At 34.3% G+C, this 13,124-nt stretch overlaps 3 protein-coding genes across 3 annotated transcripts; 2 read left to right on the top strand and 1 right to left on the bottom strand.

Moving 5' to 3' along the window:
• Positions 1–369: 369 nt before the first annotated feature.
• Positions 370–2,421, top strand: LOC122588910 (UDP-glycosyltransferase 76B1-like). Its single transcript, XM_043761128.1, has 2 exons — positions 370–936; positions 1,440–2,421. Exons 1-2 carry the CDS (start codon positions 417–419, stop codon positions 2,318–2,320), a joined length of 1,401 nt encoding a protein of 466 aa, XP_043617063.1. The 5' UTR covers positions 370–416; the 3' UTR covers positions 2,321–2,421.
• Positions 2,422–2,454: 33 nt separating this feature from the next.
• LOC122588911 lies at positions 2,455–4,821 on the bottom strand. Its single transcript, XM_043761129.1, has 3 exons — positions 4,560–4,821; positions 3,922–4,311; positions 2,455–3,271 (listed from the first exon to the last, which is right to left on the bottom strand). The coding sequence occupies exons 1-3, from the start codon at positions 4,815–4,817 to the stop codon at positions 2,648–2,650; spliced, it is 1,272 nt and encodes a 423-aa protein (XP_043617064.1). The 5' UTR covers positions 4,818–4,821; the 3' UTR covers positions 2,455–2,647.
• A 6,747-nt stretch (positions 4,822–11,568) lies between these two features.
• On the top strand, positions 11,569–12,315 carry LOC122587973. The gene has a single exon (XM_043760122.1). The coding sequence runs from the start codon at positions 11,569–11,571 to the stop codon at positions 12,313–12,315; it is 747 nt and encodes a 248-aa protein (XP_043616057.1).
• The last annotated feature ends 809 nt before the right edge of the window (positions 12,316–13,124 follow it).

The following is a 13,124-nucleotide window of genomic DNA, read 5'->3' as shown; positions in this document are numbered from 1 at the left end:
TAATTTTAACTTGTCGTGCTGCGGCAACATACACGAAGCTAAATTTAGGCTGATTTTTGTTTACAGTCATCCAATACAATGTAAAAAAACCGATTTAGTGAAAAGAAGTTTTAAAAATTTTACATAAATACAAATGTTTCATATATAAATTTACATAAATTAAATTTATATATGAAAGAAGTTTATAAAATGTTTGATTAAAATATTTCTGAAATATATATTAGTATTTGAGTAAATATTTATGATGCATGTGACACGAATTATAGCCTCAGAGTCGTATAGAGTATAAACATTAAAGTGTGAAAAACACGTGATGATTTTTGGCTTCTTTACTTATATAAGAGAAAGAGATGAACAATTCAAAAGTATATATACTTATATATATAGTAACCAAATTTATCTTAACTTAATTAAAAATGGAGGATGCCACCATCCCAACCATGAAATCTAGCAACACTACCACCACCAGTCGTAGGTTAGTGTTGCTACCATTACCATTTCAAGGGCACATAAACCCAATGCTTCAACTAGCAAACATACTTCACTCAAAAGCAGCCTTTTCTATAACCATCCTTCATACTCATTTTAACTCCCCTAATCCAAACAACTATCCTCACTTTAACTTTGTAGCCATTCCTGGTGTTGCGGAAGACAAACACTCGCTCTCTGACATAGGCAACGTGGTACGTTTTTTGTACTACCTAAACGACAATTGTATGGACGCGATACAAGTTTGTTTGGAGCGGTTGATGTTGGAGGATGAAGGGGTTTTGTGTTTGATCACGGATGCTCAGTGGTTCGCCACACAAAGTGTGGCGAATAGACTCAAAATTCCAAGGATTGTTCACCGGACTAGTAGTGTTGCGTCGTTTCTTTCATTTGCTGCCGCCCCACGCTTACTTAACACCGGTTATCTTCAGGAGTTTTTTGATGCAGGTTCAACTTAATTTACATAAATATGTCTTCTTTAATCATGGTTTAATGTGAATTCAAATAGTTAAGTTAGTGTTTAATTAGTTTGTTTGAGATTATATATATATAGTTGCTATAAGGAAAAGTTGCATCAAATATATAGCAAGTACAATAGGAAATTAGGAATATAACTTCATTTCCCCATAAAATTGATCTTTTAAGCACACATATATCGTACAATCACTACTAGAATACTGGGCTTTACCGACAGATTTGTCAAAGCAATTACAAAGTGAACAAAGATCATAGAATTTTTTTAAGGAATTACAAAGTGAAAAATCATCATAGCTAGGGAGTAATATACTAGGTCAGTAGCAACTTAAATTTGGTGACTAATAGATAGTGATATCATCTTAACTTTGTTGTATGTACACTTGTTATGTTAAAGGGTAGCTAGCTAAATAACTTTTGTTTTTCTTCATTTTTTCCCTTAAATATTGATGCCATGGCTATTTATATTTTTGTAGATATGAAATCGGAAACGTTGGTCCCAAGGCTTGAACCGCTTAAAGTTAAGGACTTGCCAAAGTTCATGACTAGTGATCCTGTGGATGTATGCAACATGCTTGAACTCATGGTGCAAGGAGTGAAAGGAGCACGATCCGTAATATGGAACACGTTCAAAGAGCTTGAAGAACTCGAACTACATACCCTCAAGCAGGATTTCCCAAAGCCGCATTTCCTAATAGGACCATTTCACAAGTACTTTCCAGCATCATCTAGCAGCCTCCTAGCGCAGGACCAAACATGTATCTCATGGTTAGACAAATATCCACCCAACTCTGTGTTATATGTTAGTTTTGGTAGTTTAGTTGAACTTGAGGAACTTAAGTTTTTGGAGATGGCGTGGGGTTTAGCTAATAGCAAACAACCATTCTTATGGGTGGTCAGACCAAGATCCATAAAAGGCTCAGAGTGGCTCGAACCATTACCACATGAGTTTTTGGACAAAGTTGTTGAAGGAAGAGGACACATTGTAAAATGGGCTCCACAACAAGAGGTATTAGCACATCCTGCAGTAGGTGGTTTTTGGACTCATAGCGGATGGAACTCGACACTTGAGAGCATTTGTGAAGGGGTTACCATGATGTGTTCGCCGTCATTTGGTGATCAATTCCCAAACGCAAGATATGTAGGCGATGTTTGGAAGATTGGGATAACGTTAGAAAACGGGTTTGATAGAGGCGAGATTGAAGGTACAATAAGGAAAGTAATGGTGGATAAAGAAGGGTTAGAAATGAGGGATAAAGTTATGAAGTTGAAGAAAAATGCAGACCATTGCCTAAAGAAAGATGGTTCATCATGTTCATCAGTTGAGGATTTGGTTCAACACATTTTATCAATTTAGTAAAGGACATTACTTAAACAGGGTTAATTATGTGGCCCTATTTGGTTCTTCTTTGGGTCTGTATTCCATCTTACTTTATTTAATAAGATCATTCTTATTTATCCTTTTAGAGTAGATAGATATAAAATGGACAAAATTGATCATTTCCTTCACATTAGGACTCAGTACAAACTTAACAAAAACAAGAAACTTGTATATATGGTCTATAACAAGCAAGCAGTTCATAAGCTTATAGTAAAACATTACTTTCTATACTGTAGGTCACAACACTATTTGCATATGTACATAACTAGACAAGAGAAGTTAAGACAACAATGTCACAAGCCTTCAAGTCCGACGATAGTTTCCAAATGTCTGAGGATCAAAATCCACAACCTTAGAAGCAGCTATCTTTGAATAAACGCCTCTGTTTTTTGTGGCTAATTGGGCATTTCTTGTGTTGCTAATCACAACTTCACCGGTTTCTTGATCAGGACTTACTTTTAAGTCTCTAGGTGGCAAGAAACAGTCCATGGAAAGACCCTTTATGTTAAAATCCAACTCCTCAATAGTCCAAACCTCTTCCATTTTCGTTCTTGACTGGCCTTCATTCTCACCAGACCGATATAATGAAACTATGGTTCTACCACCATGGGCAATGTTGATTCCTTCAACGGTTTGGTAATCTTCGATTAGTGATTCCATGGTTGTTTCCCAAAACACATTGTCATTTCCATGGGCTTTGATTCTAATGAGATGCGAGTCTTTAAGATGGTACAAAAGGCCGGATTTTTGACTAAAGTGTCCCCAAATAGTGTGGTTTATGATCTCCACATTGTTACTACTTCTTTGTTTTAGAGATAAAGGCTCTGCTTCAAGCTTTAACACAAAACAATCTTCTCCATTGATGTTCTTTTCTCCGGTGCACACGGAGTTCATGAACAATCTGGCTGTCAATTTTGGATCAAGACCCTATAATTAAAAAAGCATATGGAAAACTATCAATATCACACGACCTCGTCTCATATAAGTACGAAAGTTAAACGTTTTTAATCACCCAACATTCACACAATTACCTAAAAATTGATTGTTTACCCATATAACTGTTTAGAGAATAGACCTTTAATAATGTTATATGAAAGGTAAAATCACAAATTAATACTTAATACTAAATAATTGGAGTATATATTGTATTTGGAATATGGATGGCACATCGAGTTGTAGGATGATGCAAACATGTACCGAAAGTTCTTAGAAGTCAAACTATACCGATTCAAAATATCCTGGATTCACTTTCATTTGGTGCATCACCCACAACCAAATTAGATGGTAGATACCACCCAAATTAAACCACCATTGCTTAACTTATAACAAAAGTCAAATATTCATAATTGACTATATAACTTAGACTTTGACTTGTACCTTCTAATATTAGAAAACATCCATAATATTTTTAGCAAAAAAACAAATGTTGTATAAGTGCATAACTAGTTAGCATTAATTATATAAAATGATACTCGCTCGGTAGTTATACTTAACATAGTAGTTAGTATACAACAATGATATTTACAAGAATATATTAAAAAAAATTTTTTCCCTGGAATGAAAAATAAGACTAATACCTGTAGTGACCGGCGGAGAGGTCGTGGAGGTCCACGGGACGCGTGGGAATGATGCCATGGAGTTTGCCTCCATGCGACCTTCCCATCGCTACCCGCGCTGATCTTGCAACCAGAAAGCACTAGTTCTAACGACCAAAGGTCAGGCCTCTTTTGCCACAACACGAAACCACCCATTTCACCGCCACCATTTCTAACACTTTTGATCTTCATCACACTACCACCAATACTCAAACCATTACAATTCATGCTTATACCGTCTCCAGCTATAAACTCTGATGCCACCATCTTCACCTTCCCGACCGCAAACATGCTGTCAATTGAATTCAATGCATGTTCCCCTCCCGTTGCGGCTATATATTGTTGCACAATATATTTTGCCATTGAAGCCTCCTATTAATTAAAAGTAGACAATTATTATTAAATTTGACTTACAATACGTGACAGGGTATTATAAGAGAAACAAAATGGTCATTCTATCATGATACATTGAGAGGTGTCACTCAGACTTTCATTATTACAAGAAAACTAGTGAGAATTTATAAAAAATTTTGACTTATATTGGGGATGGTAAGAAACGGGCCATAATGATAGATTCAGTCATGCGTCACACAGACTCCAAAACTAAAAAAATGACTTACCATGGGATGGTTATTGATATTTGGGTTGATGTCGGAAGACTTATCACAAGATATAGGAAGAGGAATGAGAGGAGCTCCAACGACACCAAGCAAGAGTTGAATCTCAGCATTTCGAGTACCATACTCGGTAGAATGAGGGGTAGTGATCCTATTCGTGTTTTGCCAAGGGATGGCATCATAGCTCTCTTCCGGTATAGGGACCTCGAGGACGGTTTCAAGACCATCTTCATTATCCAAATTTGGACACAACATCCTCATGATGGATGGATAGGAGAGAATAATGTGTATAGAGATAGTTGATCAAGGTATATGAGTTTAATTAGAAGGAAAGTGGAGGTGTAGGGGGAAATGATGACTTTGATGTAAAGTGACAATTTGGCACAAAATGTGACAATTTGACAATGAAACAATACCCGCCGACCGTTGATCCTTTTCCTAAACGTCAAACTCTTGGTCATATGTCGTGTCCGCACGCTTATTTCCCCCCAAAGAATATTGATTTAGTCATTTAATTAACTAGCAAGACACATAAAACTGGTTTGAACTCTCTACGTTAATTAGTACATATGAGTAATTTGTTATCACAATTAATTGGTAAATAATGATTCTCGAGCTAGCCTAACTCATATGTTTGATTATAGAGCTAATACATTTAATGGGTTGTTTAATATGTAACTTAAAGACATACATATATTAGTAATTTAGGGCTGTCAATGGGTTCGGGTTAGCGGGTTGAAAAACTCCGACTCTAACCCAACCCACTAAAAGTTTCAGGTGAGAATTTTCAACTCTGACTCACAACCCGCCAACCTATGTGACCTGATAAGCAAATATATAAATATAAAATAGAATAAATCAACTAATATAAACCTTTATCATTGATGGTATAAGTTGAAAACGAAGGGTACAAGAAAGAATTACGAGGGTATTGTTAGTACTTGACACAAAGTTAATAAACTTACCGTCTCATTCTACAACATTTGTTATCTCACAAAATTTTGAATCCTTCTCTTATTTCAGATTTGAAGTTACTTTAGGTTAAAAATATAGAGTATGAGGGTATTGTTAGTACTTGACACAAAGTTAATAAACTTACCGTCTCATTCTACAACATTTGTTATCTCACAAAATTTTGAATCCTTCTCTTATTTCAGATTTGAAGTTACTTTAGGTTAAAAATATAGAGTATGAGAATGAGGCGTATGGATTATTATAATGTGGAGTATGAGTTATTATATATAATTCAATTATTTTAAAGATATTGGGTTAGCGGATCGACCTGACAACACAATAACCCAACCCGAGCCCAACCCAAAAAAATCAAGTTGATGGGTTGGTGTGTCAAAAATACTCAACCCAGACCTGATTTTTTTCGGGTTGGGTTTCAGATTGAGTCGAAATTGACAGCTCTAATTAGTATATACTAGATAATCTTCCTATATATATATAAAAAAAAGTATCAATATTTTTCATAAAAAACATAAACTTCACATTTTGAAATACATGTTTGATTTGAGACCCATATTGTACAAACCCAAAATTCAATAGTCCAATTGTAAAGCATTTTGTCTAATCAAGTAAAGATTATTATTTGATTTCTATGTATGTTTTAATCTCATCGATCATTATTTGATTAATTAATAATTATTACTATGGTATATTAACATGTAACTAAGAAAAATATTCTTAGTGGTTGTTATAAAGTAATGAACGCAGATGAGTGTATCTATTTGTTTATTTGAGTTTGACTCGACACTTTTAGTCTAAGTTATGAATGGTTGCTATAGAAAACGATATATTTCGTTATTTAATTATGTCACATATAATAATAAGTAGATCAATCTTTGTTAATGGAATAGTTTAGCATTTATTTAAATAATGTTCAATCTTAATTAACAATGATTAATTGGTAATGAGTTAGGAATCGCCGGCGACAAAATCATGAATGTGGTGAAGCGGCGATGGACATATGCTTATTATTGAAGATATTAGTCTGGAAATTGCACCGGCAATTAATTTGGCGGTTTGCAAGTTATGGTGGTGACAAGTGTTTGAGATTGAGATATTGAGTTTCTTATATTTTTGGTTAAACAAATACCTTAATCATGTCATGCACGTTCTCTATTTCTCATAGATTTTTGTGGGCCAAAGTCAATAAATCCATATGATTTAGTAACATCATATATTCATATCATTATAACGACACTACATAATATTGCATTTGCATTTGTTTACACTTTTAATTAGTGTGAATAAATTAAGCATGAACAAATTAAATGTTTACAAATTAAAAGTTTTATCACACTTTTATATGTGTAAAAATAAGTAAAAAAAAAAAAGTGTGTAGAAATTTCTAAGTGTGTAAAACTAAAAGTTCACACTTTTTAGTGTGGATTTTCATAATTATTTTGCAACACCTCATTTGTCCATTGTAACTAAAATGTTAGCGTGGACAAATGAGGTGTTACAAAATAATCATGAAAGTCCACACTAAAAAGTGTCTAGAACTTTGTGAACTTTTAGTTCTAGATACTTTTTAGTGTGGAGATTTTTTTACATACTTTTATTTTTATATATTTTTATACACATAAAAGTGTGACAAACTTTTTAATTTATTCCCATTAACTAAAAGGGTAAACAAATTAAATATTATTTGTAGTGCGATGGCAATTCAATGTTAATTATTATTGTAATACAACACTATATATATTATAAAGTACGAGTATTATATTGCCTCAACTCTGAAGACATATCTAAAAGACTAAAACTACTTTTGAATAACACACAAACCTTTTGAGAAAACCGGAGGGGTAATGTTGGAGGAAATGGTCTCTTTTAGTTTTTGTAATCATTAAACAATACTTAATTGGTTATTATCTTTGGAAAATTCTTTGAGCTAAAAGGATAGAATAGGAAGAAAAGAAAAGTTACTTTTCCATCTTCATTGAAAGAAAAAATACTATCTTCATCAAATTATTGTTACAAATTAATTAACAAAAAACATTTAAAAAAAGAAAGTAACAGTTTAAAAAGAAAATAACTACTATTATAGCTTACTTTTGTTCAATTCAAGTTAAGCGAAAAGAGTCAATTATTATACAAAAATAAATAAAATAAAAAATGATATGCATACAAAATGTTTTATGCACGTATTTTTACCCATAACACAAATCCATCATGCTAAAATCATTTAAGACAAAATTAAATTGGGAAGGTCTTTATCCTTTGCATTTTATTACAAAACGAGATATGTCACCCGGGCGTTGCTCTGGGAGACATTACATTTGTTAACGATTTAATAAAAAATATTATTCAAGAGATAATGTGCCATAAACTTTTTGAAGAAAACATGTATTATTCAAATTATTGAAAACTGACATTTGTCAGTTAAAAGATGAACTGTAAAAGTTTTGTGTGAAAGTCGTTCGCATAAAGGTTTAGTGCTAAAAGTGTAAGAAACTTAAATGTTGTGGTAAAAATAAAAGAAAACCAAAAAGTATAAAAATTTAGTGCTAAAAGTATAATGGTTAAAATGTTGTGGTGAAAATAAAATGAATAGAAAGTTTATTATTATTATTTACAAGTTTTTTCGTACATTTCTTTTTAATATGTGTTAAAAAGTTTGTTGCTAAAGTGTAATAAGTTAAAATGTTGTAGTTAAAATAAAAAATTATCAAAAAGTAGAGAAATTTAGTGTAAGGAGTTAAGATATTGTGGTGAAAATAAAAAGATTAAAAAGTTTACTAAGAATTATAAAAGTTTTGTTCTAAAAGTGTAAAGAGTGAAACTATTGTGGTGAAAATAAAAAATAAAATAAAAAGTATATTATTCTATACACGCTTTCCCGTAGGGGTGTACATCAAACCGTCAAACCGGTTGATCCGGACCAAACCGCGGTATTTGGATTGGTTTGGGCGGATTGAATTGTTAAAGTCTAGTCTGGTGGTTTAAGTTTTGAGAAACCGGGTTATTTGGTTCGGTTATGGTTTGAGCAAAGAAAAAACCGTGAAAAACCGGACCAGACCGTACTTCTTACTTTCACAACTTGGAAAGAAAATAACTTTATCTAAAGTTATAAAGCTTAAACATTTTACAAATATAAACACTTTTATGGTCTAAATTTCTTTAGAGTTTCATTATAAAGAACAAATTTATATTTCAAATTTATAATTAGTTATACATTTCTAATATAAATAGAAACTTTTTCAATATGTGAGTGTTATATCTCTTAGCATATGGATAGAGTTTTTACCTAAAGTTTGAATACTTCGAAACAAATAGCTTTGACCCTCTAGTAATTATTTTAATATGTATACTTAAGTGTTTGTTATAGATTTTAACACAAATCTTGACATATATATACAAAATTATATGAAAATAAAAATAATAATAATTAAAAAACCTTCAAACCGTCCAAACCAAACCGGCTTACATGGTTTAACAATATACTTGGTTTGATTTGATTTGATATATCTTAAAACCAGCATTACCGGGTTGGTTTGAGATTTAGTTAAAACCGGACCAAACCGGTCTACGAACACTATGAAACTTTAGTGCTAAAAGTGTAAAGAGTTACAATATTGTGGTGAAAATAAAAAGAATACAAAGTTTACCAAAAAATATTATAGTTTAGTGCTAAAAGTGTAAAGATTGAAAGTTTTGTGTTGAAAATAAAAAGAATAAAAAGTTTACTAAAAAATATTATAAATTAGTGCTAAAAGTGTAAAGATTGAAACTTCTGTGGTGAAAGTAAAAAAAATAAAAAGTATACTATTACTAAAAAATATTATAATTTAATGTTAAAAGTGTAAAGATTGATTTGTGGTGAAAATAAATAGAACAAAAAGTTTATTAAAAAGTATTATAGCTTAGTGCTAAAAATGTAAAGATTGAAACTTATGTGGTGAAAAAAAAGACTATTCTTTACACGCTAAAAAGGTTTACTAAAAAGTATTATAGTTTAGTGCTAAAAGTGTAAAGATTGAAACTTTTGTGGTGAAAGTAAAAAGAATAAAAAGTATATTATTACTAAAAAATATTATAGTTTAGTACTAAAAGTGTAAAGATTGAAAGTTTTGTGGTGAAAATAAATAGAACAAAAGTTTACTAAAAAATATTATAGTTTAGTGATAAAAATGTAAAGATTGAAATTTATGTGGTGAAAATAAAAAAAAATAAAAAACATACTATTCTTTACACGTTTATCGATACTTTGTTTTAATATATATATTATAATTTGGTTAAAAAAAAACATGTGGGTGAGAGAGAAAGAACAAGGGTGGGAAAGGGTCGAGAGAAAGAAAGGGACTAGGGACACAGATTCTCTACAACAAAATAGGAAGAATGGGATGAAGATTGTCAAGTTTTTCGTAGCTAACTTGCCCGAAGGATGCAGGCCTTGGGATCTAGAGATGACTTTTAAAGGATTTGGGGAGATAGCAGGCACTTATATTGCGAGAAAAAGAAACAAAAACGGGGATAAATTTGGATTCATAAGTTTTAGGGGAGTCAAAGACTGGAAAGCACTCCAGTTTGATCTCAAGAAGGTAAAGATGGGCAACAACAATCTCCATATAAATGTGGCTAAGTTTGCTGCTGAAAATGAAGCGTGGGTGGAGAAAGAGAAACCTTTTGGGGGCACAAAATACCAGTTTAGAACTAATGGGTCCAATGGAGTGGGTAAGAATACGTTCGAAACCAAGGCGATTCCAAAAGATAATATCAGAACACAGTTCACGAATGGGGTTTCCTTCAGCGACATAGTTAAAAGGAATAATGAAGGTGGAAAAGGAGCGAAAGAGATAATAGTCGAGGACGACGTTTGTGCCTTATCGTCGTTCCATGGTAGGGCATTAGTGGCAAGGTGCGTTGATTTCAAAACTCTTGTTTCGATCTCCTCTTTGGTGTCGTCAGGTGGGTATTCAAAGTTGGAGTTAAGGTATTTGGGGGGCTTGTGGGTACTTGTAACGTTTGAAGTGGAGGATTTGGCCGATGAGTTTCTGAGCAAAGTGGAATTCTGGAAGAGATGGTTCTCTCGTCTCGAGTCTTGGAAGGGACAATCTCTGCCCCTGGAACGTATTGCTTGGTTACAAATGGTAGGGGTTCCCCTGCATTTAAAGACGAATAAGGTGTATAATCAGATTGCTAACCAATTCGGGAAAGTTGTTTGCCCGGTCTCTAGTTTTGAAAGCTCTGGGGACTGGTCCATGGAGAAGGTCGGTTTACTAGTGGGAGAAGGTAGAAAAGTCGAAGGTGAAATTGATCTTAGATGGCGAGATAAGAGGTTTCGGGTGTGGGTGTCGGAGGTGATGGTGGAGTGGTGCCCTATCAAGTGGAATAGGAAAGGTTGGTCGGAAACTGGTGACTTTCGATCAAGCTCCGGAGTTGGTCCAGAAGGAAACGAAAAGATGATTGTTGACAACAGCAAGGGCAACGAAGAGTTGCATGGGGAATCTAAATGTTCAAGCATGCAAAATGATGAGGTGGTTTTTCCTAGAAATGGATTCAAATTTAAATCGGTGGGTAGTTTCGAGAAAGAAAAAAAGAATTGTGAGGCAGATAGTGAAATGGGCCTGCTTTTCAATGTGGCTGTGGAAAATAATTTTGTGACAAAGTTATCTAGGCCCAAAAAACGGCCCAGACCAGCTGATCCTTTTTGGTTGGAGGATAACGTGGGTAGTAATGAGTCAGAACCAGATATAAGATATATGGAAATGGATCTCGGGTCGGAACATATTATTGATATTAATAGGAAAAACAACATAATTAATCTAAATTCCAGCCCTACATCTTCTGGGGTTGAAGGCGATGGAAAAGCATCAGAGGGAGGACAAGAAAATAACCCAACTAAGGAGCTCTCCACCAGGCTTGAAGAACAGATCGATATGGAATTAGACAAAGAAGTTCAAGCCACCTTAGAGATGGGTGATAATGTCGGTGTTGAGTTGCAAGAACACATAGAGGAGGTGACGGAGATCATCATTTCAGAAGGAAAAAATGAAGGTAATCAATGAATATTCTGTCAATCAATATTCGTGGGGTTAGGGGAGTCGGAAAGGGGAACTGGATCAAAGATGTCCGTGAATCAAATGGGGTGGATTTTTTGGCAATGCAAGAAACACAATCTGTGGGGGTGTCTGAGTCTTGTGTTCGTAGTTATTGGGGTAGATCGAAGATGGAATGGGAAGTGGTTGATCCGGTGGGTCGATCGGGGGGTATCATTTCGGTTTGGGATCCGGGGGTTTTTTGTAAAATTGACTGTGTGAAAGATCGTAATTTTATGTTAATTAAAGGAAGGATTAAAGGATGTGAAGAAATGGTGTATGTTATGAATGTGTATGCACCTCAAAAGGTCAGAGAAAAACGTGATTTATGGTCTAGGATTGCTGAAATAAAAGAAAGGAATGATGGTTTGTGGTTTTTGATCGCGGATTTTAATGCGGTGAGAGTGCAAGAAGAAAGATATGGGTCAGCACTGAACTACGCGTGTACTCAAAGTTTCAATTTGTTGATTGCTGAGTCGGATCTTCATGAGTATCATATGGCCGGAGGTAAGTACACATTTTTGGTCAACGGGGATAGGGGTGCCAAACAGAGCAAGATTGATAGGCTTCTTGTTAGTAGAAACGTGATTGAATCATGTCCAGTGGCGTTGTTTAGTGTTCTGTCCAGAAGATTGTCCGACCATAATCCAATTTTATTTGTGGTTCGTGAAATTAGTTATGGGCCAGAACCGTTTAGGTTCTTTAGCTCATAGTTGGAAAGGAGGATTTTAACGAAGTAGTTGAGGAAAATGCTAGTAGTTTCTATTTTATTGGACCAGCAGATACGAAACTTATGTTGAAACTTAAATGGTTAAGATCGCAGATTAAACTTTGGAGAAATAAGATGCGTGAAAAGGAAGAGGAGGAGAAGGATATTTGTCAGAAGGAACTTGAGGAGCTCGACGTGGTGTTAGAAAAGAGGGAGTTGAATGAGGAGGAGTATGGTCCCGATTAGAATGCAGAAAAAGGCTGATGGAATTGGAGGAATTAAAAGCTAAAGTTATTAGACAAAGATCAAGATGTAGATGGGCAGTTGAGGGAGAGGAAAACACGAAATTTTTTCATGGCCTGATTAACAACAGGAAGAAGACAAATGTGATACAAGGGGTTACGGTTGGGAATGTTTGGGTGGACAGGCCTAAAGATGTGAAGGCCCATGTCCATGCTTTTTTTAAAAAAAGATTCGAGGAAGATTGGAAGTTCAGGCCGGGTATGGCGTGTGACTTTGAGGGCAAACTTTCTAACGAAGAGGCACAAGGTCTGGAGAGGATGTTTTACAGAGATGAAATCAAAAAGGCGGTTTTTGAGTGTGGTGATGAGAAGGCCCCGGGACCCGACGGGTTTAATTTTAAGTTTATAAAGAAATTTTGGAGATTATTTGAGAATGATTTCCACGATCTATTCCAGGAACTTTATGTGAATGGGAAGATTAACTAGGGGTGTGGCTCATCGTTTATCACACTTATCCCTAAAGTGAACGACGCTTTAAGCCTCAACGAGTATCGTCCTATCAATTTGGTAG

This window comes from Erigeron canadensis, chromosome 2 (assembly GCF_010389155.1).
Source record: "Erigeron canadensis isolate Cc75 chromosome 2, C_canadensis_v1, whole genome shotgun sequence".
Classification (NCBI taxonomy): Eukaryota; Viridiplantae; Streptophyta; class Magnoliopsida; order Asterales; family Asteraceae; genus Erigeron; species Erigeron canadensis.
Note: the sequence above shows the minus strand (reverse complement) of the source record. Positions and strands in the feature narration are given on the sequence as shown.